This window comes from Marmota flaviventris, chromosome 10 (genome assembly GCF_047511675.1).
Source record: "Marmota flaviventris isolate mMarFla1 chromosome 10, mMarFla1.hap1, whole genome shotgun sequence".
Lineage (NCBI taxonomy): Eukaryota > Metazoa > Chordata > Mammalia > Rodentia > Sciuridae > Marmota > Marmota flaviventris.
Genome location: NC_092507.1, coordinates 123,446,030 through 123,472,164, shown reverse-complemented (window position 1 = coordinate 123,472,164; position 26,135 = coordinate 123,446,030). Strand labels below are relative to the sequence as shown.

The following is a 26,135-nucleotide window of genomic DNA, read 5'->3' as shown; positions in this document are numbered from 1 at the left end:
TCCGCGCCTCAACTCATAGCGTTGTTTCCTTACATTCACTCATGGGAAGCCATCAGGATTCTGTTCACATTACACCTAAGATCAAAGGGTTTTTTAGATAATTTTTTAAAAATTCTTCAGTTTTTGTAAGTTTTCAAGACACTTCGCACTTGGGGAGGCAGTATGTTAAATGCAGCATTCTACAAGTTATATAGTCTTCAAAAAAAAAGTGGAGAATTCCTTCCTTCAAGTAGAAGTACCTGTACTTCCTTTCCTCTTGACAAAATAACTCTGGAATTTAAAAAAAAAAAAAAAAACAGACTTCTTATATCATTCTCTTCATTATTTGCTTGCTTCCATTGTGGCTATTCATCTAACAATATCTAGAAATCTTAGAAATGAACACTACCCACAAGGAGTTTTTTTAACAGCACTTCAAAAAAAAATGGCATTTCTTTGGTAACAATGACTCATTTTTATATCATTTACAGAACTGAATCCCTTATTTCTGGTCCTTAATTTTCCCTTTTAAAAACATCATTTTGATTAAGGTCTTTTATGCTTTTTTTTTTTAACAGTCATTGCACATTTTATGCTTTTAATAACCACCTCCCCTCAAAGATTGAAACACCCTAGTCAAAACCCATTTACAAAAGCCAAAGAATTTATTCTTTTTTAGAGAGAGAATTTTAATATTTATCTTTAAGTTTTCGGCGGACACAACATCTTTGTTTGTATGTGGTGCTGAGGGTTGAACCCGGGCCGCACGCATGCCAGGCGAGCGCGCTACCGCTTGAGCCACATCCCCAGCCCCAATGATATTTGTTTTTAAACAACTGTTTGGTTAACAGTTTTTGCTCAGTAAATTTGCAGGCAGCAAATCACAAGTTTTTACCTCTGGTAGTCTTCTTTTTCCCATAAGTGGAGTTACCTATAAAATATTCAATTGAATGATTACTGGCACTGATACCTTAAGAATGGACATAATTAGGGAGGTATCCCCATCATAAGTCCTCCCAGTATCTCATCTTCACCAAAGACGAGATAAAAATTGGCTTGAGCGTTATTTTTGTAGTTTGTGTATATGGTAGTGTCAAGTTCATTGAAGAGACAGTGCTATAAAAATGTGTAAAGAAACCCAAGAGTGCTTATTCCAACTTCTTAAGCTTTTGGAAAACAGTCCCCCGCAGATCTAAAATCAGGTGCTATGAGGTTCACCTGGTAAAAGAGAAATCAGCTTTAAGAACAGGTCAGGGAAAGAGTATGGCATGTGGAAAGAGGGGTGGCTGGCATGAGACAGGGAGAGAGTGTGAGGGATCGTAAGGGCAGTGTGATAGGAAGAAACAGTACAATAGTTCAGGTTAATGAGAGAGAGAGAGAGAGAGGGCGCCAGCCAGAGATTTATGTAACATCTCAAGGAGCAGACAGGCAGAGAAGGTTCTGCAGCCCACATGCATCTGCTCTTAAATCTGAAAATTACTTTGGAGGGTTACTTTTTATGGGTCCCTCGGCCTGATGTTTCACAAAGCTGTAGCTCTTCTGTGATGCAGTGACAAGAAGCCCTGTACCTTGCCTTTAGAAGGGACTCAGGTATTTGTTGACTTAAAGAGCTACTGTGAAGGGAGGAAGATAGGGCAAGTCATTGATTCTTTCTTTCTCATAAGCCAGAATCTACTTGAACTTTACTTTTTTTTTTTTTCCCTCCAAGTGCTGGAGATGAATAAAACCGGGGGCTTTGTGCATGCTAGGCAAGCATTCTACCACTGAGCCACACCCCCAACCCCTATTTAAACTACTAATCCAAACCATTCCAATCTGCCTGGCTAAGAAGCCCTCAAAAAATCATGCAGGCTGATTTCTTCACCATGTCCTAATATTGGTACATTTTGCTTCCTCTTGCTCATGTAGCCAGGATTTTTAATTCTTTTTTCCATCACTTTTTAAACTGGATGGGAAATAGAGACAGTAGGAAGGAGAAGATGGTTTGAGAAACGTGTTTTCTTGTGTGTGTGTGTGGGGGGGTGCACGCACACAGGCGCGTGCACAAAATCTGAATAGTTGACTAGAGTCAGAAAGCCTGGATTCGAATCCATTTAGCCAGTAACGTGTAAATTTGGGCAAGTCAGATTTGCCATGCCATCTCCTCATTTCCCAAGTGAGGATATTAATACTTTTCTATATGCCTCACAAGGTGGCACTAAAGATTTAATGAAATGATGAGTATTTTTAAAGGATCAAGTTCTGTATCCGGCTAAAATAAAGGAACGAGTTAGGATGGTTATTACTGAGAGGAGTATCACTGGGTTAGGAGGAAAGGCGGGTCTGTGAACAGAAATGGCATCCCCCTTAAATTTGACAGATACCAGAAAAATAAAAAACATCCTCAGCCCCTCAATCCACAAATTTAGCCAACGTTTTATCTTGAGACATCTCCGGAAAAAGAATTTTTGCTTTTTTTCCTACTCTTCCGTGCCAGGGATATTTAATTCATTTTGTGGTTATTGTGTGCCTCCCATATGCCAGGCAATGTGTTTATTAGCTTACTGTCATCTCGTGATTAGCCCAGAGAACCATACTCCTATTTTCGAAGGACTTTCCCAGGTCATCTCGTATACTCCTCTTTCCTTGACGATGGAAGTGGCAGTCCATCCCTCACCATTGAATATGTTGAGGACCAGAGGCTTAAAGAAATGCAGTGACTTGATAAAGGCCACTGAGTTGTGATGAAGCCAGTGGTCACCGTGGCTTTCCGACCACCCCCCTCCCGTCTACACGAACTGAAAGAAGTTGCTAAGGTGTGTCCTGCAGGCTCTGCGGCAAGAGGGGTCAGCAGAGGTTCCCCTCGTCAGAGCATCCTCTGGGCCCTGGGCCCTTCCCTGGCCTGGACTCCAGTGTAGACAGGATCTGGGGTTACAGAGCGGGCAGGGGGACAGACCCCCAGGAAGGCTGCGCCCCACCTAGAGCTCACATTCCAAGTCCCCTGGTATAACGGATCATGGCTTTGGGGACAGGGCTCTCTGGCCAGCACTTGGGCGGCTGCGTCTGGATATCCTCGTCTTCCCGAGTCTCAGCGTCTCCCTGTGAAGTGGAGCTCAGAAGACCCACCTCCAGTTTGGGGCTACTCTGCGGCCCCAGAGGCCCGAGGCTTTGTCACTGGGGAGTCGCGCAGCTCCGCAGCCCCCTCGTGCCCCTGCCGGCTCGGCCCCTGGGAGGCATGAAACTTTTCCCCGACACCTGACCTGCCCGGTCACTCTGGGCCCGGGGAGGGGCTCTCCGTTTCTGTCTTGGGCTCGGGAGGGCGGTGGAGTCGGTCTCGGGGATCTCGTCTCCCAGCCCGTGCGTCTCCGGGGTCCCCTCGGCCCGCGCGACGGAGCCCCGGCGGCCGGGCGGCTGTCCTGGAGGCGCCCCCCTCGCCGGGGCGTCGAGGCGGGGTCCCGGCGGGGTCCCGGCCGGCTCCCTCGCCCTCCGGAGCCAGAAACAAAGGCGGGAGCGCACTCGCGGCGGCCCCGCGCTTCCCGGCATTCGGAGCCCGCAACGTCAGCGGCCGCGGATGGAGCCGCGGGGCGCGGGCTGGGCCGGCCCCTGCGCGCCGGGCGGCGCGGGTGGGCGCCGGGGGCGCCGGGGGGCGGGCGCGGGCGTGCGCGAGTGCGAGTGCGAGGGAGGCCGGCCTTCCGTGTAACCGGAGCGACAAAGGCAGAGTCCGGGGGCGGGCGCGGGGGCGGAGCGGCGGCGCCGGGACCTCGCCGCCAGCCTCCCGCTGGGCAGGCGCCCCTGCGAGCCGCCCCGGCCCCCTCGCGGGGCGCACTCGGCCCGCGCCCGCGCCCTCGGGATGATGAAGAAGAACAATTCCTCCAAGAGGGTGAGTGCGCGCCGACCCGGCGTCGGGGCTGCGGGCTGGGCCGGGAGGGGCGGCCTGCGCGAGCCCCCCGCCCGCCTGGCCGCGCCCGCGCCCGCGCCCGTCCCCGCGGCCGGCCCGGGGCGCCCGGCGCCGGGGCTTTGTCTGTTGACTTGCGTCGGGGGCTGAACTTGGCTGAGTTTCCGCCGACCCGCACCTCCTCCCCCCCCGGCCCTGGCCGCCGCTGGCTCTGCTCCGCGGGGCCGGGAAGACAATGAGAAATAAAAGGAGACGCCGCTAGTCCGGGCGCTGCCCGGAGGCCCGAGGGCGCGAGGCCGGCGGTCGGGGCCCGCGGAGGCCGCCCCCCTCCTCCCGCAGTTTCGGGGTCTTGGGGAGGGGGAGTCGCTCGGAGCCAAGACCTGGCCCAGGGGGCAGCGGACCTTGGCTTCCAGGCTTAGAGACGAGCGAGCCGGGGTCCCCTCAGGGTCTGGTCCTGATCTTGTCCCTCGGACAGGGCCCTCAGGATGGGAATCATCTGTCTGCACCGCCGGAGAAGGTCGGCTGGGTCCGGAAATTCTGCGGGAAAGGGATTTTCAGGGAGATTTGGAAGAACCGCTACGTGGTGCTGAAAGGGGACCAGCTCTTCATCTCTGAGAAGGAGGTGGGTGCCCTTTACCTCTAACTTCGCCCTGCTCCCTCGGCTTCCCCCTGCCCACGGGGTCTCCAAGCAGAACAGTGGTGGCATTAGTCTGTACCGCGTCCTGTTCTGCTGAGAAAGGTCACCCTTTAGCGAGAAGACCTGAGTAGGAATTAGAAGTTGAGTTGCTTCGTATAAGTGTTTTTCTCTTTGCAAATACCTCTCTGACAGCAGCGATTGTCCCCTCCTAACAGGTCCCCTAAGTTCTAAGCGTCCCCTGCTGTGCCTCCCACCTGTCCTGGCCTCCTAAAATGTGGACCATTGTCCCTCTTTGCTATTGTTGCTGGAACACAATGTTCAGCTTCCCCCTGTCCGGCCCGCCACCCTGACCCGGCTTCCTTTCCTATCTGCAGTAGGGTTATCAGTAGCACAGCCATCCTGAATCATAGAAAAGACACAACCCAGGGCTGCTATCTTTTGACTCCAGTAGTGGATCTGTGAGTGCCAGATAGTTACGTTTGTAGAAGTCACTGTTCCTAACCGGTATGCTTTGTGTAGCTCACCACTCCAGTTAAAAAAGAGGGGGCATTTAACTCATGTTCTGCCCCCTTCCTGCCTACCCCTATTTGTATGAGAGGGGATAAAAATGGAGGCATGAATCCCTGTATGTCTCTGCATGGTTTTAGCTGTGTAGTTAAACATGAAAACGTAGGCCACATTTGGTCAGAACCTGCATCCAGATCATTAAATCCAAGCTCTTCTCCCTTTTGTCCCCAATGCTTGGGATGGATACCATGGTATCATACTGGAAAACTGGAATTGCTATTCTGTGACTATGTCCTGTACTCCCCTTAGGATTCCTCACCCCAGGCTAGCCGGGAAGCCCTCTGTGAGTCTAACCTCTTCTGCTTTTGGCAGTAGGCACTCTTATTCAGGAGATTATATGTAGGTAAATAAATCCTTTTATGGTATTGAAACAGACACATGTTCAGCCCGGAGAAAGTACTCATCTGGAAACAGTATCTACTGAGGCAGCTAGGGAAGGGCAAAGCCATGCCAGGGCCGAAGAGATCCCTCTGCGGGGTGTCTGAACCTAGCTACTCACTCTTAACCTGGGAACTTGCTGGGGGAGAGTCTTAGGGGGGAGGTAAGGGAAGACTTTGACAGGAGGATTTATTTTTAAGGGTCACCTCTGCCAATCACAAATCCTACAGAAAGTTTTTTCCACAGTTTCCTGGCTTTCCAGTTTAAAAAGAGGGAGAAAGAGTCAAAGTGTCTCTCCTGTCTTTCCCGAACTTGATAATAGCAGGAAACTCTAGTGAGCAATCGAGAGAACTTCCTACACGTCAAAGGGGGAACTAGAGAACAGTGAAAGGGTAGGAGAAACAAGTCATTTTTTTCTTGTTTATTTATCCAAACAGCAGAGTTTGGGTTGAAGGAACATGGTTGAGCCTTGTGTGTGGAGAATGGGATACAGAGCCAGGGAAAGGATGGAATGATCTCAGCATGGTGTCCTATGAGTCAGGAGCATCTGATTAGTCCTGAGGCCAACTGACCCCCTGTGGGGAAGGGTATAGCAAAAGAGGGAACAGCATATTGATGTTACTTTTCTTGAGAGCCTGTTTGCATGCTACTGTGGGCCTGAGTTAAATGTGAAATTGACCGAGGAATCCAAGTTTTATTCTGTTCACTTCCCAAAAGCTCCAGAACCAACAGATTCAAGATTTTAAACAACAACAAAAAGCACAGTGTATTTGTAATTTATGTTTTAATACAAAAAAAAAAAAGTTCCTAACCCTCTTTCCCAGAGTTTACAGCAATCATTTTTTGTTCTTTCCTCCTAAAAAGGCAGGGTCTCCAACAATTACTTCCGCCATAGAATTCCTTCTGTGTTTGTTGTGGATCATTTTCCTCATTTTCAAAGGGTGCCCTTTCTCAGGGCTGGGGCATCTTCTGAGCTGGATCTTAGGGAAACCTCATGGTAGAGGAAGTTAGGTTCTAGACAATTCTTAGCAAACATGAAAAATCCCTTCTTATGGGCAATGGGTGAAGAATCAGAGGAAAGGAAATGTTAATTTGGAAGATGAGTAAATATAAATGAGATCTTGAGAATTAGCAGGGGAGGAAAAAACAGAATACAGTGGAGAACAAGGCTCCCAGGAGTGTCCATCTTTTCTGGACATTAGAATATACTTGTTCTACTGCTTGTCTAACCTCGGCTCCTACCCCTGCCCTACAGTGGCAACCTCTGTCAATGTCTCCTGTTCCCCAGCTCCTTATCAGCTTGTGTCCCAGCCAGCACTCCTTGCCCTTCCCTCTCCCTGAGGAAAACAGAACAAGTTACTCTCTTCCCCTGGCTGCATACACACACCCAGCGCTTTCCTCTCCAAGGTTTCTGGCTTCTGCTGATAGTCTGGCTCTGGGGAGGAGGGAGGGGAGGAGGATGCGTCATCCTGCATCCTGGCCCCGTGTTTCTGGGAATTGTTCTTGGATGCCCCTGGCAACACCTTGTCTCACCTCCACCCATAATCCTTCAAGGCTTCTGGTCACTTCCAGCCCAAAGCCAGGGATGGCTGGGAAGGGGTAGCCCTGGAGGAGCCCAGCCTTGCCAAAACGAAGGGAGCTGTGTGACCATCTGTCCTCACCATCATCACCCCCTGGTCCAGGACAATTTAGAAGGATGGACAGACCCACTCCACCACCATGTAGTCCCACGACATCATGCCAGAATTTGGAAGCGGGGCTCCTTTGTGAAACAGTTCCAGGCAGGGAGGTATACGTCTTCCAGGGAAGAACTGAGGCTACTTTTGTTTTTTTAACATGTTTGCTTAATTTTAACAGAACAGGTACTGGTGGTCTGTACTTTTCATCCCAGGAAACATGGCCACCTCATTCCTGAGGTGTTCCTAACTGAGCAGAAGAGGGTGGACAGGCTGCCCAGTCTGGATGAGTCTCTTCGTAGTAGGATATGTTAGAGGAGAGCAGGTTGGGGACAAGAAAGCCACCGTGTAAACCTAGGAGGCCAGAGGCCGCCCTTCATTCCCTCCAGACATCCTGATACTAGGGCCGTCTTGAGAATTCGCTGGGGGTGGAAAAAGAGCTCCCTCCTCTGGACCGCTGAGGGCCACCAGGTCCTCCTTACTTGGGAATGATCACATCAGCCCACTCATCATGTCCCTTTAAGGGCTTGAGCCTTTTCTGCGTCCTTCAGTGGATTCGTGGTGAAGAGAGGCTCTGGAAGCGGTAGCTCAGCTAAGGAGAGTAGGGTTGATGGTTCAAAGAGAAATCTGCCTGAGGACGTAGGACTCGGAGGCTGCGTGATGTAGAGCCTCTGTGTGGCATGGGTCGGGTGGCCCTGTCCTGTTGTCCTTCCCTCTCCTCAGGCACGGTCAGGTCCCCAAGGCCTACCTACACTGATATTTGGGGGGAGGGGCTAAGTATTTTTATCCTCCTCACCCCCCCCCCTTGGGTTTCTCCCCCAGGTAAAAGATGAGAAAAATATTCAGGAGGTGTTTGACCTGAGTGACTATGAGAAGTGTGAAGAGCTCCGGAAATCCAAGAGCAGGAGCAAGAAAAATCATAGCAAGTTTACTCTTGCGCACTCCAAACAACCCGGCAACACAGTAGGTACCTCCGCATCCTGGACACCAGGGCACTGGAGGGGCTGGGAGAGGCAGAAGGAAGACCTCCCCCTTCGGATGGATTCTCCTCCTCAGCAGTCTTGGCTCCGAGGTCCTGAGCTGCTCTCCTGCTGGCTTTTATTATTTAACCAGAGAATATTGTGGCCATTTCCTCCTCTCCGGGCCTTTAACCTGTTCAGCCACAAAATCCCTTTACCTGCATCCCCAGCAGCCCCCCATTCCTCTCCCCGACTCTGACCCTCGCACACACCTACATACACACATCCCCTGGGAGGAAGTCACTGGTCTCTGTGCCCTGGAAGGCGATTAGGGTTCTGACTCTAATTCCCCTGATCTGAGGAAACCAGGGAAGCCATTTCTGTCACCACCTACTTCCTCAGACATAGAAAGATCTCAAGTTTCTGACCTTTGTCAAACCTCCTCTAATTCTCTCCAGAGCCACCTACCCTGCTTAACTCCTCCTCAGTCGTTTCTAAAACAGAGTCCAAGCCGCGGTGTGCGGTGTGTCTGGCAGGAGCAGAAGCTGGGTTTCCTTGAGTTAGGGACGACCCGGGAAGCAGGAGCTGGATCCCAGAGAATGAGATCATGATTTCCTGTCCCTTCACTGTCGAGGTGAGGCGCCAACTCTAACGCCCAGGCTGAAACGAGACTCTCCCCTCACAGGCACCCAACCTGATCTTCCTGGCCGTGAGTCCAGAGGAAAAGGAGTCCTGGATCAACGTCCTCAACTCCGCCATCACCAGAGCCAAGAACCGCGTCTTGGATGAGGTCAGGGGCTCACTGTGGGGAGAAGGATGCTGGGACAGAGAAAGGGAGGATTATTATTCGGGGCCCCACTCGCCTGCTCCTCCACCAACCCTTCTTTTTCCTCTCCCTTTTGAAATCCTTGTTCTCCTGTACCTTCCAAGTCTGTTCTGCCAACTCCTCTTCCCCAACATCACGATGCATGAGCCCATCTTGGGGAACCCCCTCACACCCAGTAAATCTCTTTGCCTGTGATTGCTCAAAAGTGGTTTATGGGGTGCGCGTATTTCCCAGTCCTGGGTGGGACAAACGGTCTGAGAACCCCGATGACAGTACGTCTCTTCAGGTCACTGTTGAAGAGGATAGCTATCTCGCCCACCCCACTCGAGACAGAGCGAAAATCCAGCACTCCCGCCGCCCCCCAACTCGGGGACACCTCATGGCTGTGGTACGTAAGCCTAAGGAAGTAAACATTGTCCAAGGGCTAATTCGGGGTCAGTCTGTCCCAGACAGAACTGTATACCACCATCGGCATTTGAGGAAGACCTTGATAACAAGATCAATACCCCGCATTCTTCCTGATTCCTCTGAATCAGAAATATTTATTCAGCAATAACATCCTGAAAGACAGACGCAAGCTGCTGCCATTTCCTTCTCCCGGTGCCTTCTCTGAGGAGACCTCTCCGCCCTAGGCGAGCCCTTCTACTTAACTTGCTATTTCTTAATTTCTTTGATGGTGATTCGAACTTTTTATCTTTCTGTGACTTAATTTCTCCTGCTTGTTTCCCAGATTCTCCCCTTACACCTACCAAGAGCTAAGACGTCTCTGCTCTCAGTAATTTTATTGTCTTTGGGGGGAAATGAGATATACCACCCTGGAAAATTAAAAATAGAGGAGCTGAATACCATACAAGATGACGTAAACTTGTGTGCGGTGGGTAGCTGTCTTGATGAATGACCGTGTTAAGATCTGCATGGGGGCTGGGGATATAGCTCAGTTGGTAGAGTGCTTGCCTTACAAGCACAAGGCACTGGGTTCAATCCCTGGCATGCCCCCCCAAAAATAAAAAAGAACTACATGCATTCAGAGGAGGAAGGATCACAGCAAACCCCTGTACCATACAGTCAATGGTTTCTTTCATTGATCTGAGCTCTAAGTTTCTAGGAAGTAGTAGCAGGAATGTAGACTTTGGAGTCGGGCAGAACATAACTTTGCAGTTAACTAGGTGGTTCCTTGGAACTGCATATCTGTAAAATGGGGCAGTTGAATATCCTTACCGCTTTTTAAAAATCACTGTATTCTGGAACGAAGAACAAGGTTTGGCTGGGCCTGTGGTACACACCTATAATCCCAGTGACTTGGGGGCTGAGGTAGGAGAGTTGCAAAGTCACGACCTGCCTTGGGAATGTATCCAGACCCCATTGGTTGGCTGGAAGGTAGCCTGGTGGCTGAGGTGTGGCTCAGAGGACGCAGGTAGAAAAGGACTGTGCCAAGTGGAGCGTCCCGTGTGTGCCAAGCCCAGTACTGTGCTTGGAGCCTCCAGTACAGAGGAAGTAGACACCCCTCGGGAAGCTTGTAGCTAAGGGGAGAATCTGGGTAACCAGCAGGAGAAATTAAGTCGCAGAAAGATAAAAAGTTCGAATCACCATCAAAGGAATTAAGAAAAGGCAAGTTAAGTAGAAGGGCTCGCCTAGGGCGGAGAGGTCTCCCAGAGAAGGCAGGTGAGACACGGGGATGGCAGCAGCTTGCATCTGTCTTTCAGACGTCACTGCTGAAATCCCTACTGATGACCGTTTACCGCCCTGATTCCCACACCTTCTCCCCAGGCTTCCACCTCTACCTCAGATGGGATGCTGACCTTGGACCTGATCCAAGAGGAAGACCCCTCCCCTGAGGAGCCAGCCTCTTGTGCTGAGAGCTTCCGGGTGGACCTGGACAAGTCTGTGGCCCAGCTGGCAGGGAGTCGGCGGAGAGCAGACTCTGACCGGATCCAATCTTCCTCAGACCGGGCAACCAGCCTCCCTCGACCTTGGGAAAAGCCAGACAAGGGGGCCACCTACACCCCCCAGGCACCCAAGAAGTTGACCCCCACAGAGAAAGGCCGCTGTGCCTCCTTGGAGGAAATCCTGTCTCAGCGGGACGCTGCCCCAGCCCGCACCCTCCAGCTTCGGGCTGAGGAATCTCCAGCCCCCAGCCCACCCCACCCGGGCCAGCTGTCCCGGATCCAGGACCTGGTAGCAAGGAAACTCGAGAAGACACAGGAGCTGCTGGCAGAAGTTCAGGGACTGGGAGATGGCAAACGCAAGGCCAAGGACCCCCCACAGTCTCCACCCGACTCGGAGTCTGAGCAGCTGCTGCAGGAGACCGAGCGGCTGCTGGGAGAGGCGTCCTCGAACTGGAGTCAGGCAAAGAGAGTGCTGCAGGAAGTCAGCGAGTTGAGGGACCTGTACAGACAGATGGACCTGCAGACCCCCGACTCCCACCCCAGACAGACCACCCAGCACAGTCAATATCGGAAGAGCCTGATGTGAAGGACAGGAACGAGGTCTGGAACCTGGTGGGGGGCTTATAGATTCTTATCTCCAGGTGTTGCAGGATAAAGTTTTTTATTTACCTCAGTCAAAAAAAAAAAAAACCACCATTGAACTCACTGCTCTTGCTGGTGCCTGACCCCCTAAGCCTTTGTCCCCCTACCCACTTTCCTTACTCAACTCCCCCTCCTACTTGGCCCCTATAACAGTAGTAAGGAGCTTCACCTGCACCGAGGAGGACACAGTCTGCTCCTTTTACACAGCCCTCCCACCCCCCAGCAGTGGGGAGTTGTCGAGCACATGCACAGCCTTCTGAGTTCAGAGGGAGCTGCGGCAGAGGGGTTTCTCGTATGTCCCATTCCAGGTTCTATCTGAGGCTGAAATTTCAGCTGCCCAACTTCAGTTCCAGGAATGTGGAGGACAGTGCCACCTGTCCACGCCATAGGAGAAGTGAAATTTACCCCAGCCCTGAGGAGGATATGTGGAATTCAAATCTCCCTGCCCAACACTGGCTCCTCACCCATAGTCGTTAGTCTCTGGTTGAGATTGAACTACGTGGGGCTGGGGCTGTAGCTCAGTGGTGGAACACCTGCCCCTCGTGCATGAGGACCCGAGTTCAACCCCAGTATCATGAAGCGAGACTGAGCTGCTAGGAGGTGCTCTCTCCATCTCCCAAGCCCTTCCAAGCGTGGAGTCAAAGATACACCTTTGGATGGTGGGACTGGTTTGGTCATTTGACTAGGGGGTGACTAGCATAGGGGAAATGGGGACAGCTGACCCCATGGAAGAACTGAACTAAGAATGAAACTGATTTGCAATGCAGGCTGGGTAGGAAAAGGGGGAAAACCAAACCTGGGCCTGGGTTCCTCTTTCTGCCAAGTGAGGGTTTCCTGTTGCCACTCCCTGTCCTTCCTCAGGCTGCTCCCACCAGTAAGCAGATCCGGATCAGCTTTAAAAGTCGTGTCGACTGCCTCACAGGCTTCTCTGTGGTCCATCCCACACAACTCGTTTTGTTTGCTGCTTTTCACTGAAATTTTTTGTTTGCTTTTACAGTACTAGGGGCTGAGCCAGGAGTGCTGTACTACTCAGGTACACCCCCAGCCCCTATTTTATTTTTTATTTTGGGTCGGGGTCTTTCTCAGTTGCCAGGGCTAGCCTCAAACTTGCAATCTTCCTGCTCTAGCCTCCTGAGTCAGAGGTTACAGGCATGTACCACCGCATCCAGCTCTCTATAGAGTTTCTAAGATCTGTGAGTAACAGTGCCAAGGTCTAGAAGAAAGTTGTGAAGGCAAGATATGAGTGATTTTTGGAAAGAAGGGGTCAGAGAGCATCTGGATCAAGTGAATAAGGGGTTAAAAACACATATGTCCCTTGTGAGCTTCTCTTGATCCTCTTCCCTAGGTCTCTTCTCACAACCAAGAGCCAAGTCCTAGAGCTTCCCTCGGGGAGAAGGGAGAGGAAATAGGGACAACCCGCATATAGATACCAGCCATGAGCCTGTTGGATGTTAGGAAAATTGGGTAGGAAGGAGGGAGGAAAATCCTTCTGGAGAAATAGAAGGACTCAATTCCTTTTGTGTGTGTGTGTGTGGTGCTGGGATTGAACCCAGTACCTGGTGCATACGAGGCCAGCACTCTGCCACCTGAGCTAGATCCCCAGCCCCCCTTCTTCTATTCTTGACATTGCTCCTACAGCCACATTAGATAAGGGAATCTCTCCAAGTTAAACTGTCTCTAGGGAGGAGGGATTCCTGCTCTCCTTTTAGGCCCCCACCACTCACTGTCATGAAAGTTCTCTGTCCATGCGGCCTAGAGTTGTCTAGTCTCTTCAGGGAGGAAAAAGTATTCTGTTGGATTCAGGGAAAGTGCACTTACTGTCATCACCAGCATCTTCTGGGGGATGAGATGAGGGAACCTAGTTCTTCAGGTTTCCTGTCCTCCAAATAGACTTCACTCTCCAAAATTCTAAACCTGGTCATCAGCGTCACCCATTGCCACATGAAAGTCTGAGTTAAATTTTTATTTTCTCTTTATGAGTCTCCATTTTTGTATTAATTTTATTTTACCAGCATTTTTCCTTTCTCTCCTCCTTGTCACTCCCACATAATGAGAAAAAAGACAAAAGCAAGAATAACATAGTGTGTCCCAACATGCCAATCATCTGTGGTTCCCAGGGGAACCAGGAAATGAAGGGAGACCTGCAGAGGGAATGGCAGGTGAGCAAAAGCAAAGGACGAAGGTCAGAGAAGACCTGGGCACTGGGGTCCTGGGGTTTTCAGTCCCCAGCATCGGCAGCTTCCAGTTCTCCAGCAACTGCCCAAATATCCACATCACAAAATTGGGGACATGAAACCAGACGGATCTGGATTCACGTTCTCTGTCCCTCTTTAGTTATGAGGTCCGGGGCAAGACACAGGCTTTCCGAGTGTCAGTTTTCTCATCTGCAAACTGCAGAACTGTTAATTGGGTGAGGACAATGGAGGGAAATGCATGTCGGTCAATAAGTGGCTGCTATGCCTGCTATCATCCGTGGGGCCCAGTGGGCAATGGACAGGAAGTCCCGGTGGCTAGACCCAGTTGAGAGTCAGTGCACTAACTCAGTATCACTTTGTTTTAGTCCACACACTTGATCAGGCCACACGCTGTGCCCGCTGTGCCCGTACCTCTTCAAAGGAAAGAGTGTGCCCTCTGCAAAGGGCGGGGGGAACACTATTCCCAGGCTTCAAGGACTTCAGAACTTAGCAGAAAGCCAGGCTTCCCACTAGAAGAACACAGAGTGCCTTTGTGGTGGGCTACTAGCAAGATTTCTGGTCTGGGGTTTGGCTCAGTTGGTTCATTGGCCTACCCTGTGGAAGACCCTGGGTTCAACCCCCACACCAGCAAATGAAGACAGTTTTGTTAATGTTGACCGTGTGTGTGAGCTCAGGCACCGTGACAGGCTCATGAAGCATTCCTCTGATTTCCCCTCCTCCTAGCACCTCTCTTCCCTCCCTCCTTCACTCCGAACCATTTTCCTGCAACAACATTTCTCTTATTTCCTCCAAATAACTGTGTTATGCAGTAAATGGGTGGATTGAGTCAAGAAAGGCTCCGTGGCTACCTGGGGCAGCTTCCCTATTACACAGCTGCTAAAGGGCATTTCCCAGGATGTGTGTACCTTCCTCCCTTCCTCTCCCCCAACAACTTTGCTGTAGGCTTTTTCTTAGCCAAATGAACTGGAAAGGGGGACACCTTTGGGTAGCCCCAGGATGGGGAGAAGGGAAAATCCAGGGAGCAGAGTTGAGACGTAGTGATAGATAAAGACGGGTCAAGAGCCAGATGCTTCATTCCTAATTCCGTGGCATCTTCCTCTGCTGCTCCCGGCCTCTGCCTTAAACTGTGGAGAGGTTGGGGGAGTGGATACAAGCACAGTCCTGATCTTTCTCCATTAGGAAGAGTGTCTGAGAGTCGGCCTGGCAAGCTGATGAGGTCATCTGCATGCAGTTTCCACAACCTAGCTGTAGGTCGTCTAGGATGAGAAGAAAAGGAGAAAGAAAGGAAAAAGGCACATGTGTCTCCAGCCCCTGCTCCAACCCTCACAAACGCCAAGCTAGGCTTCAACTCCAGCCCCAGGGAAATAGCTTTTGCCTCCCTCCTCACCCACTATCCCAACCCCGGAGCCAACAGCAAATTTACCTCCTTCTCCCCAGAAACCAGCCCCAAAGAACCTCTCCCCTGTCTGCACCTCACAGGCAAGCAGACCAGCCCACTCTACAGCCCTCAAACTGGGCTCGGCACCCTCCCCCAACACACACACACACACACACACACACACACACACACACACGCAGCCGTCTCACTCCCGCCCTAAGCTTGGTTCTTTCTTTTTCTGCTATCCTTCTACCTCCCGGTCTCCCAACAGCAGCCAATCCCCAGCCTGCTCTAGAGCCACACCATATATGGAGAGGTTGGAAGGAAACCCGAGTAAAAGCAGGAGCGAACACACACACACACACACACAGAGTTTAAGTGCATTTCTGCACATGATCTTTGTGTGTATCACATGAGTTCCACTGTCCCCGGTTCATCCCACCCACAGAATGAGGAACCTGTTTGCTATTCCCCACTTTTATTCATGCCCCAGGAGAACATCACTCCAATGGCTGCCTCTGACCTAGATTCGCTGCACTAATTACAAGCCTAACGAGATCTAACAAACACCCAACTTAGCACAGCTGAGACCCTCGAGGTCAATTAGTGCAGCCCAGCTCCACTCAGGAAATGAGAGATGGAGCCTGAAAGTCGCCTACGTGCCTTACCCAACCCCACTGCAACCCTGGGGTTTGGAAGCAAGAATGGGGAGAACGCAAAAATTAGCAGGACCAGTTTAAAAATAGGATCTTGGAGAGTTAACAAGTGTGGGGAGAAGTGTGTTAAGGTTGGGGAGCCGTTGGACGGTTACAGACTCCCACCGCCTCCTAACTGACCATAAGCATAGAGGCTGATACCTTGATAACAAGGATGGACACAGGCAATTTTCCTAAGGACTTAATATGAGGAACTGAAATTCATAGAAAAGCAAGCACAGGAACTCTGGTTCTGAGTCATGACCTTCAGCTCTGAACTCTTCCTCTTAGCTTCCAGCTAGTTTGGGATAGTCTAGAAATCACCCCTTTCTTTCAGAATACTAGACTCAACTTCATTTTCCCTTTTCCTTCCTACAACTATTAAAACCATGACAGCAAACGTCCTCTTCCTCCTAATATTCCGTGCGTAAGTGCATTCGAACTAGAACCCAGGACCTCAAGCAAGCATTCTACCACTGAACTACATCTGCAGCCCTTCCTATTGTATTTCGTTTTGAGTTAAGGTCTTGCTAAATTGCCCAGGCTGGCCTTGAACTTGCAGTCCTCCTGCCTCAGCCTCCAAGTCCCTGGGATAACAAGTGTGTGGTCTGGCTCTCAGGGTTCCTTTCCTTAGGCACAAAGCAAGACAATGGGATAGCTTCTCTAGCCCAGAGTCCTAACCTCCATCCCTAAAGAGAACTCCTACAGAGGTGTAAGGGGGAGGGAGGGGGAGGGCTAGTGGACTGCTTTATATGCCAGAGGAGAAGTGAACTTACAGCCACCTCAAAAACAGAATGCTCCTGCCAGGGGCAGGCTGTCATCCCAGAAGCTCAGGAGGCGGAGACAGAAGGATCCTGAGTTCAAAGCCAGCCTCAGCAATGGTGAGGCACTAAGCAACTCAGTGAGACCTGCCTCTAAATAAAATACAAAATAGGGCTGGGGGTGTGGCTCAGTGGTTGAGTGCCCCTGAGTTCAATCCTTGGCACACACACACACACACAAAAAAAAAAACAATGCTCCTCTCCAACCCCCCCCCCCCAGGCTCCACCAGCCCTAGCTACAGAGGGCAGAGGGCAGCACTCTGCTAGTACTATGCCGCCTTGTTCACAACTCAGACTTATGCAGTAACCAAGAACCCAGAGAGCAGGACGATTCACATAATGTGCCACATCTATATGGTGGTGACTCCCGAATATATTTCTTAAACCTAAGTCCCAAACCTCTCCCATCAAAGTCCTCATAGCCAAGGGCCTATTTGATACCTCTACCTGTCTAAAAGGAGCCTTAAACGTTATAAACGGGATAGATCATTAAATGATCCTCAGCCAGGTGCAGTGGTGCAGCCTGTCATGGCAGCAGCTCAGGAGCCTGAGACAGGAGGATCACAAGTTGGAAACCAGACGCAGAAACTTAGCAAGGCCCAAGCATGTTACTGAGACCCTGTCTCAATTTTGTTTTGTTTTGTTTTGGTACCAGGGATTGAACCCAGGTGCTCTTAACCACTGAGCCACATCCCCAGACCGCACCCCCCCTTTTTAAATAATTTATTTAGTGACAGGGTCACACTAAGTTGCTTAGGGCCTTGCTAAGTTGTTGAGGCTGACTCTGAACTCATGATCCTCCTGCCTTAGCCTCTGGAGCTGGTGGGATTACAGGTGTGTGCCGCCAAGCCCAGCCCACAAAAAAAAAAAAAATTAAAAGAACTGGAGATGTGGCTAAGTGATTAATTGCTCCTGGGTTCAATTCCCAGTGCTAAAAACGGAAAAAGAAAAAGTCCTCAATCAACCTCCCACGTACTCTTTTACTATGTGAGTTTATTGTTCTTCCGATTCAAGAGGCATTGCTATTTTTCCAACTGTTCCTCAAATCTTGTGACTTGGCTTTGACCAATAATAGAACATGCCATATGTGTAAGTTCCAGAGCTTAGGCCTTAAGGAAATTTGTAGTTTCCACCCTGGTCCTCTTAAAATTCCGCTGCAGGTCTAGTATCCTTGATGTGACACCATGTGGTGAAAAAGGCCCCCAAACCGCATGGTTCCATCCCAACACCTAAGCCTGCTGCCCAACCCAACCGAAGGCTATGAACTAGAGGACCAGTGGCCAGGCCGACCCCCTGAATTCTGAGGAAATCACAAAGCACTGTGGACTTCAGACAGTTTGGAGATGCTTTATATATTTATTTATTTATTTATCGGTGGACACAACATCTTTATTTTATTTTATGTGGTGCTGAGGATCGAACCCAGCGCCCCGCGCACGCCAGGCGAGTGCGCTACCACTTGAGCCACATCCCCAGCCCAGTTTGAGGATGCTTTGTTACTCAGCAATACAAACTAAAACAAAAACTGGCTCTTGGAAGTAGGATGTTGCCATAGTTAAAACCTAAAACGTGTGATGTTGACTTTGGGACCAGCTACAGAGGCAGCATGGACGTGCTAGTACAGGCTGGATGGTCAGGAAGGAATAGCCATTGGGACTAGGGAAAGGCCCTGCCGTGATTTATAGTAATTCATGTCACCTGCGGAAGTGGAACGTTCCTAAGAAGCCCACTAGAGATGGCCAAGGTGCTGTCCAGGCATAATGGTGAAAGTACCAACCAGGTAGGGCTGATGAACTCTTACCAGAAAGATGAAGCAAAAGGAACTTTTCAGTTTGTAAGCAAAACTTGAAGGAAAACGGAGGGCTGGAACAGTCTTCAGCTTTTAAAAAAATAAAAATAAATCAACTTTCACCAGTAGTAATGTAAGAAAATGATCTAAGAAATCACTTTGGCCAGTGGGAAAAAAAAAAATGGGACATTTGAAAAGTTCAGCAGTACAATGCATACAGGGACAGTGGAAATGGCTGGTTGACACTGAACTGCCTTCGTATCTTAGGGAGATAAGGGGAAGCAGCTAACACACGATGGAAACTATCTGTGAAGGCCACTGTCTCCCAAGTAGGAGGAGAGTGTAAGAGGACTAACTCTGAGCTTGACAGATGTGGAACTTCCAGAACTACCCTCAGCAGGCAGACCTGTCATGCCAAGGTCTGGGCTCTGCTTGAGAATCCAGGACTGGAACCCTGACACATTAGTGGGGACATTTGGTGCCAAACAAAGATTTTTAAAAATATCTTTGTTTTATTTATTTATTTTATGTGGTGCTAAGGATCAAGCCCAGTGCCCTCATGCATGGGAGGCAAGTGCACAACCACTAAGCTACGACCCCAGCCCCCCAACCAAAGATGTTTAATTTCCAGTTTCCCCTCAACCCTCACAGTCTTCAAAAGTACCCGGCCCTCCCCCATTAACAGCCAACATCAGGGGCTGAGATGAAGCTCAGCGGGTAGAGGGCTTGCCTCACATGCACAAGGCCCTGTGTGCAGTCCCCAGCACACCACACACACACACACACACACACATACATACACACACACACACACACACGCCAACATCACCTGCCACTCAAGAAAAACAATACAAAGGTCTTTTCTTTCAAGGTAACGGGAGTGCCCCTCCAGATCTGCCCCATCCCCTCTCCTGGCTGCCAGAATGATAACTGGGGCCAAGTCACAGCACAATTCAGCCAAGAACATGCTGGACCTCATTAGGGAGGAAAGAAAATAATACCCAACATGTACCAACAGGAGCTGGGAGATTCCCGTGGACCTGGATATATATATACATATATATATTTTTTTCCCCGCTTGGTGATACTGAAGATTGAACTCAGAGCCTTGTGCATGCTAGACAAGTGCTCTATCACTGAGCTACCATCCCCAACCCTGGATCTAGATTTTGATGATACAAGAATATAACAGTGAGTAAGAAAGAGTTTTTCAATTGGAGGGAACCCTCTTAGGATACAGGATTTACACTTCAGCAAGGACCACAGGAGATGGTTTGGATGTGCTATGAGGGTACCCCTGGAATCCTAGAAAAAGTGATGCTCTGCACTGAGCAAAGTTGAAATTCATGAATTTGCCATATCAGCGGTAAAGGAAGGAATTTAGAAGCTTGGGGAAGTAGACATGCTGAAATGGATCTATTATCTGAGACTGAGCATGGGGTTATGTTTCATGGAAGATCCTGAGACAACATCCACCACAACTGCGAAGAGTACAGCGCAAAGCTCAGTGATGATGGTTCTCTTCTGCAAGCCAGGCATGAAGGTGGAGGGGAGTGACAGAGCTGGGATTATTGATCGCAACAGAAACAAGACTCCCGATCCCACTGCCAAGCCAGCAGACCAGGGGCAGCAGTAGATCCCAGGGAGCCCAATCATCTCAATGACAGCAAAGTTAAACAGCGGGTCAAGGGGACTTAATAAAAGTTTATAACCCCAGGGGCAAAATAGATGGGCAACCAACCAGGACACTGCTCAATATACATAATGAAATTTAATATATGTAATAGATGAGCAGGAGCTTGATCGCAGTTACCCCAATGCCAAGTCAAAAAGTCCTGAAGTAGAGAAAACCCGTGTGCACTGTGGATGAGGGTGTAAATGGTGTGACCACTGTGGAAAGCTGTTTGGTAGTTCCTCGAAAAACTAAAAAGGGAATTACCATATGACCCAGCAGTCTCACTCCTGGATATGTATCCAAAAGAATTAAAAGATGAAGCTCAAGGAAATATCTTCATAACCATGTTCATGGAAGCATTATTCACAGTAGCCGAGAGGAGGAAGCAACTTAAGAGTCCATCTATGGATTAATGGATAATGAAATATGGTATAAACATATAATATAATATCATTCACCCTTAGAAAAGACGGAAATATTGTCACATACTACAACATGGATGAACCTTGAGGAAATTATGCTAAGTGAAATAAACCAGTTACAAAAAGACAAACACTGCGTGATTCCACTTACGCGAGGTCTGTGATCGCATTCATAGGAAGAGGAAGTAGACAGATTGCCAGGGGCTGGGGGGATGAGGAGGTATTGTGGAATGGCTCTGGAATTTCACTATTACAAAACAAAAAGGTTCCAGGGCTCAGTTGCACAATATTGTGAATATGCTTAACACTGCTGGACTGCACACTTAATGATTAAGATTATAAATTTTATGCTATTTACCACAATCTAAAAATGTTTAAAATATTTTTTAAAAAGTCATAATCCCTGGCCCATTTCCTAGATCTGAAGCAGTTTTCAGACTTGATATCTATTAAATGAAAAAAGCAGCCAGGTTCCCAGGAGAAAGGACCCTTCAGCATCACACCAAGTGTATTCTATAATAATTCTACCAGTCCTTCTTCCAGAAGAGGGAATTAGATATTTTCTCAGGCAACTGTAGACTAGGGAAAGGGGAATGTCGACATGTTTTGAATTCAGGGCACAGGGGGTCAGAAATGACCCTGATATTCAGAAACCTGAAATATCATTTGTAGATCCCCATTAGTGACAGGAGCACTTGAGCAGTTGGAGACTACTCAAAGGGAAGAGGCAAAGGAGTCCTCTGAAATCCAGCTTAGAGTAGGTCCACTGGATCCATGACCCCACTCGTCCCTGAAATTAGAACAGATTAATAAACCTGGCAGGTGGAGAAGCCCCCACATTGGGTCCTTGGTTTATGATAGAGGAATATCATAGGGACAGGTCAAATGGGAGCCTCTGAAATGGTGCCCTTCTTTCCATTTCCTTAGGACAAGATAGTAAATTTAAAACAATATCCCATTTTGGAAGAAAAATAGGAATCAGTGTCCCCTTAAGGATCTCAAGGAAGCCGAGAAAGTGGCCTCCATTGCCTGTAGTTAATTCACCAAGCAGGCTCCTGCAGAAATGGTCCACAGACTGCGGACGCCCACTCAAGTCCTGATCGAAGCCATCGGGCTGGATCTGACCTCATGCAAGAACACAGCTGCAGGTACGTGACATTGTGTCGGCTGGTCCAGCAAATGCATTCTCCTTTATTTCAATAACGAAAGAGAGTCAGAAGCAGTATTTGCAGGGGCTGCACAATATTCATTTGGTTTTTCCTTACCCCCAAGACTGGTAACTCTCCCAGTCTAGGTCAGGTTATATTCAGAAAGGATCTCGGCCAACTCAACTTCCCACGGAACACTGACCCACTGCACCAGTGAATGACCTGTTGATTGGGGAAACTGAGCAAGACACATGCACTTTAGAAAGTGGGACATGAATTCTACAAATACACTGAAACCTGCCCTTTCAGTAAGATTTTCTGGTGTCCCACGGTCAGGGGTGTGCTAGCACATAACGGCTAGAGGAGGACAAACCACTCCCTCTTGCATGCACAAAGGTGGGAACACAGTGCCCGAGAGCCTCTTTGAGTTCTGAAGGTAACACATTCCACACTCAGGAACACTGCTTCAGCTCTTATGCTGAATGGCATGCAAGGCTGAGGGGATTTTGTTTTTATTTTTTGGCTTTGTTTTGTTTTGGGTACTGGGGATTAAACTCAGGGGCACTCCACCACTGAGCCACATCCCCAGCCCTATTTTGTATTTTACTTAGAGACAGGGTCTCACTGAGTTGCTTAGCACCTTGTTTTTGCTGAGGCTGGCTTTGAACTCGTGATCCTCCTGCCTCAGCCTTCCAAGCCATTGGGATTACAGGTGTGTGCCACTGCACCCAGCAAGGCTGAAGTTTTGAGTGGGGGCTGGGGAAGGAATACTGAGCCTGATTAGCAAAAGGAGTTAGAAGTGCGGTTGTACAATAGGACAAGAATATGTGTGGAACTCACACGATCAACCTGGGCACCTTGACACCTGATCTTCAGGGCCTATTGTGGCGTCAACAGCAAGTGCAGCCCAGCCTGTAGATGGCTGGTGTTATCAGGGACTCCTAGCCCCTTGAGAATAAGGGTTTATGTTTACTACCAGGTAAGACCAGCCGAGATGATAATGGTGTCATCTCTCGCAGAGAGCAAGAATGGAATGTAGAATGGATGATAGAAGAAGGAGAGAAGGTACCAGTTACAACCCCAAAACCTGTGGTTATGCCACTGATCTCCCTCTTTTAAGTCCCTTTAAGAGCCAACTGGAAGTCCAAAACAGCAACTCCTGATGTGAATTGGCAACATGCATCCACATGGAGTAAGAGGAAGCGTCCCCCCCAGGTCTGTCTGAGAAGCCTGCCTTTCAAACACCAGAGGCACTTAGCCAGCCGCCTGCTCTTACTGCCTTCAGGACCTGACTCACATTTCCGCCAAGGATCACTCCTCCCAAGGCAGCCCCTGGCCAGTCGCTGAGCAGCGTGGAGGGGTTACCAGACTGCACATTTCTGCCCAGTAGGGACTCTTCTCTGAGACACCTTTGCTCTGGAGTCCCCCATGAGTTGCCCAAGAATTGATCTGTATTTCAGTACCCATTGCCCATCCTGCTTCCTCTCCCCTTTCCTGTGTGTGTGTGTGTGTGTGTGTGTGTTGTTAAGGATTGGATCCAGGAATGCTCTACCATTGAGCTTTTTATTTTTTATTTTGAGACAGTGTCTAACAGGCTGGCCTCAAACTTCTGATCCTCCTGCCTCAGCCTCCTGAGCCTCTAGGATTACAGGCGTGCCCCACCAGGCCCCGCTCACCTTTCCTTTATAGTCACTACCCCCTTCCAATGGCTGGTACACTCCTGACTCCTCAGCACTGCTTCCCACAGGCCCAAATGACATGCCTTTCTTCCTCTCCCTTTCCCCACCCTCAACCTCTAATCCATCAGAAAGTCTTTAGAGGGTCTACCCTAGAGCACATCTAGAATCTGACCGTACCTCTCCTCTGTCCACCCTCACCGACAGCCACAGTCTTCGGGTGATCCCTCTCACTGTTTCTCCTCTGTCCATTTAGCGGCTGCATGTCTTTCTTAAGCACTGTTGTGTGTCTTTATCTGCAGTGCTAAGGACGGGCTCTAACCCAGGCCTCATGCCTGCCAGGCAGACTCTCCACCACTGAGCCACATCGCTGCCCCTGGCAGGTCTTCCTGAAGCAATTCATTCCACCTCTCTACTTAAAACCACCCCCACGTGGGCTGGGGCTGGGGCTCAGTGGGGGAGCAACTGCCATGCAGGCGTGAGGCCCTGGGTTCAATTCTCAGCGAAAGAAAGAGAGAGAGAGAGAGAGAGAAAGGTCTATCGACAACTAAAAAAAAAAATAATGAAAATTTTAAAAATAAAAGTAAACAAAAGCATCCACACTTCACATCACTCTTAAAAACCCAAATCCTTCCCTTGGCACTAGGCCCTTTATCATCTGACCCACGCTCATCTCCAACTCGTGTCCTCTGAGTAAACCTCCTTTCTCTTCTTCCAACACCCCAATCTCTCTCCCAGTCCGTGTTGCTTGATCTTCCTTTTGTATAAAATATTCGTGTTTTCTTTTTAAAAAGTCCTTATTCAAACATCAGCCCCTCTGGGACCTTTCTCTGGCCACCCTGTCTTAAGGGCTCCTTTCAATGGGATTGTTACCGTATCATCCTGTTGGCCACCTTCACAATGACTGCAGTTTGATTATCCACCTCACTCTTAGAACACAAGCCCCCCAGGGGCAGGGCCCTGGCTGGTCCTCTGTTCCAATGCCCTACATGCAATATGATTCAATTATTATTGTGTAATGAATAATTGAAAAAAAGACTTGCCTAAGCCATCCATACCCTGCCACATCCACTCCCCACCATTTAGTTCCATTATAATAATATTTAAATATTTTGATGGCCTCTTACATTTTTTTTTGTACCAGGGGTTAAACTCTGGGGCACTTGACCACTGAGCCACATTCTCAGTCCTATTTTGTGTTTTATTTAGAGACAGGGTCTCACTGAGTTGCTTAGCACCTGGCTTTTGCTGAGGCTGGCTTTGAACTCGTGATCCTCCTGTCTCAACCTCCTGAGCCACTGGGATTACAGGCATGTCACTGCACCCAGCACCTTATTTAATTTTTGATCACTATAATTAACCTTGTGAAGAAAATAAAACAGAATTACCCCCAGATTTAGGATTTAAGAAATTGAAGCTGAGGGAAGTCATCAAACCAGCAAGCATTAAACTCTAAATCTAAGTGCAATGATGCCTGACACCAGTTACCCAGAGTCAGGCCAGACCTACAGGGTAAGAGGCCAGCCTCCCACAGGATGCCAGGCACAAATCGGGGTTTCCCACTAGCCCCTCTGGCTTGATAATTTGCCTGAATGAGTCACACAACTCAAAAAAGCACGATATTTACAATCAAAGTTTTATTTAGCGAAAGGATACAAATGAGCCACAGAAAGAGACACGGGAGGCAGGACCTGGGAGGGGCCAAAGCTACACTTCCCCGTTCTCCAGGGAGTCCTAGACGTGCCCCTCGCCAGCCCTGACATGGGGCAGTGCTCAGCAGGACTGCAGCCACGGGAGCCCCGAGTGTTTGGTGTCAGGGTTTTCCCCGGGGCTTGCCCACGAGGCTGACCTTCAGAAGTGATGGGCGTGTTCCAGAGCCCCCAGTACAAGTCACACTGTTCAGCCATGATGTGGCCAACCTCCCAGGAGAACAGAGGCAGGCCCGGGAGGGAGGCCTTCCAGGGCCCAGAGATCACGGCTCAGTGTGGACAGCCGAGGCCAGACTCTCTTTGGGTACAATTAATTCTTCACCATACACCGGAGTTTTACTCTTTGTTTTAATTTCAAATCCAGGGCTCGCAACGCACTATCCTGTTTAACCTTCGATCTCTATGTTTTGACCCATTTTTCCACTTTTAAGTTCTGCCTCAGGACCACTGGAAGACAGACCAACAACCAGCCATGACCTGAAAAGAGCCAGAGCTCAGAAGTCAGCAAAGCCCTTACCATCAAGCAAGAGACAGGCTGCTTATAAGAGAAATGACTTCAAATTCTTCTTTTTTACATGAAATAAAAATGTTGTAATAAATGTAAGTGTTAGTAAGAAAAAGACCAAAACAATGCTGGGCAGGACATCAGAGCCACATAATACTGTGATCTACGTGACATTCTCTGATGAGACACTACAACGCGGCAGACTGTGATTCCTGCAGATTCACACGCCAAGAAAATGCCAGCCACTGACTGAGATGAGGATCCGGTGCTTCCCCGGGGAGGGCGGGGGGGGGGGGGCTGCGCAGTGTCGTGGGGGTGCAGGATTGCCGTCCTTCTCCCACTTTTTGCACAATGTGATTGCAGCTATTAACTCTGAAGTAAAAACTGTCATCCTGCTGTCATTATAAACACTTGTTAAGGCTCCGAGTTGCAAAGTATGTTTGGTCTTCAAGTGGAACCACGTGTTTATCTACCTTTCTCCCAACTGGATGGTGAGCAGTTCACACAGGTGCTCAGGGAATGGTTTTAATGACACCTACAAGAACTTAGCTGGTTTGAATTTTTAAAAAAGAATTACAGAACACAATGAAAACATAATAAAAGTACAACGACAACAATAATGAAAGCATAAGAAGGCACTGAAGTTGCCTGTGGAAGGCCAGGCTTCCAGTTTGGCCCCGTTCCTTACTGTGGGTTGA

At 49.3% G+C, this 26,135-nt stretch overlaps 1 protein-coding gene across 2 annotated transcripts; it reads left to right on the top strand.

Annotated features, from left to right (window-relative positions):
- Nucleotides 1–3,731: 3,731 nt before the first annotated feature.
- On the top strand, nucleotides 3,732–11,487 carry Plekho1 (pleckstrin homology domain containing O1). 2 transcript variants are annotated; one of them, XM_027953883.2, is made up of 6 exons: nucleotides 3,732–3,838; nucleotides 4,329–4,475; nucleotides 7,934–8,074; nucleotides 8,756–8,860; nucleotides 9,183–9,284; nucleotides 10,664–11,487. In XM_027953883.2, exons 1-6 carry the CDS (start codon nucleotides 3,809–3,811, stop codon nucleotides 11,366–11,368), a joined length of 1,230 nt encoding a protein of 409 aa, XP_027809684.2. In that variant the 5' UTR covers nucleotides 3,732–3,808; the 3' UTR covers nucleotides 11,369–11,487. The 2 variants fall into 2 exon arrangements, with proteins under 2 accessions (XP_027809684.2, XP_027809685.1); XM_027953884.2 differs by lacking the exon at nucleotides 3,732–3,838 and adding an exon at nucleotides 6,990–7,224 and having other exon boundaries at nucleotides 4,402–4,475.
- The last annotated feature ends 14,648 nt before the right edge of the window (nucleotides 11,488–26,135 follow it).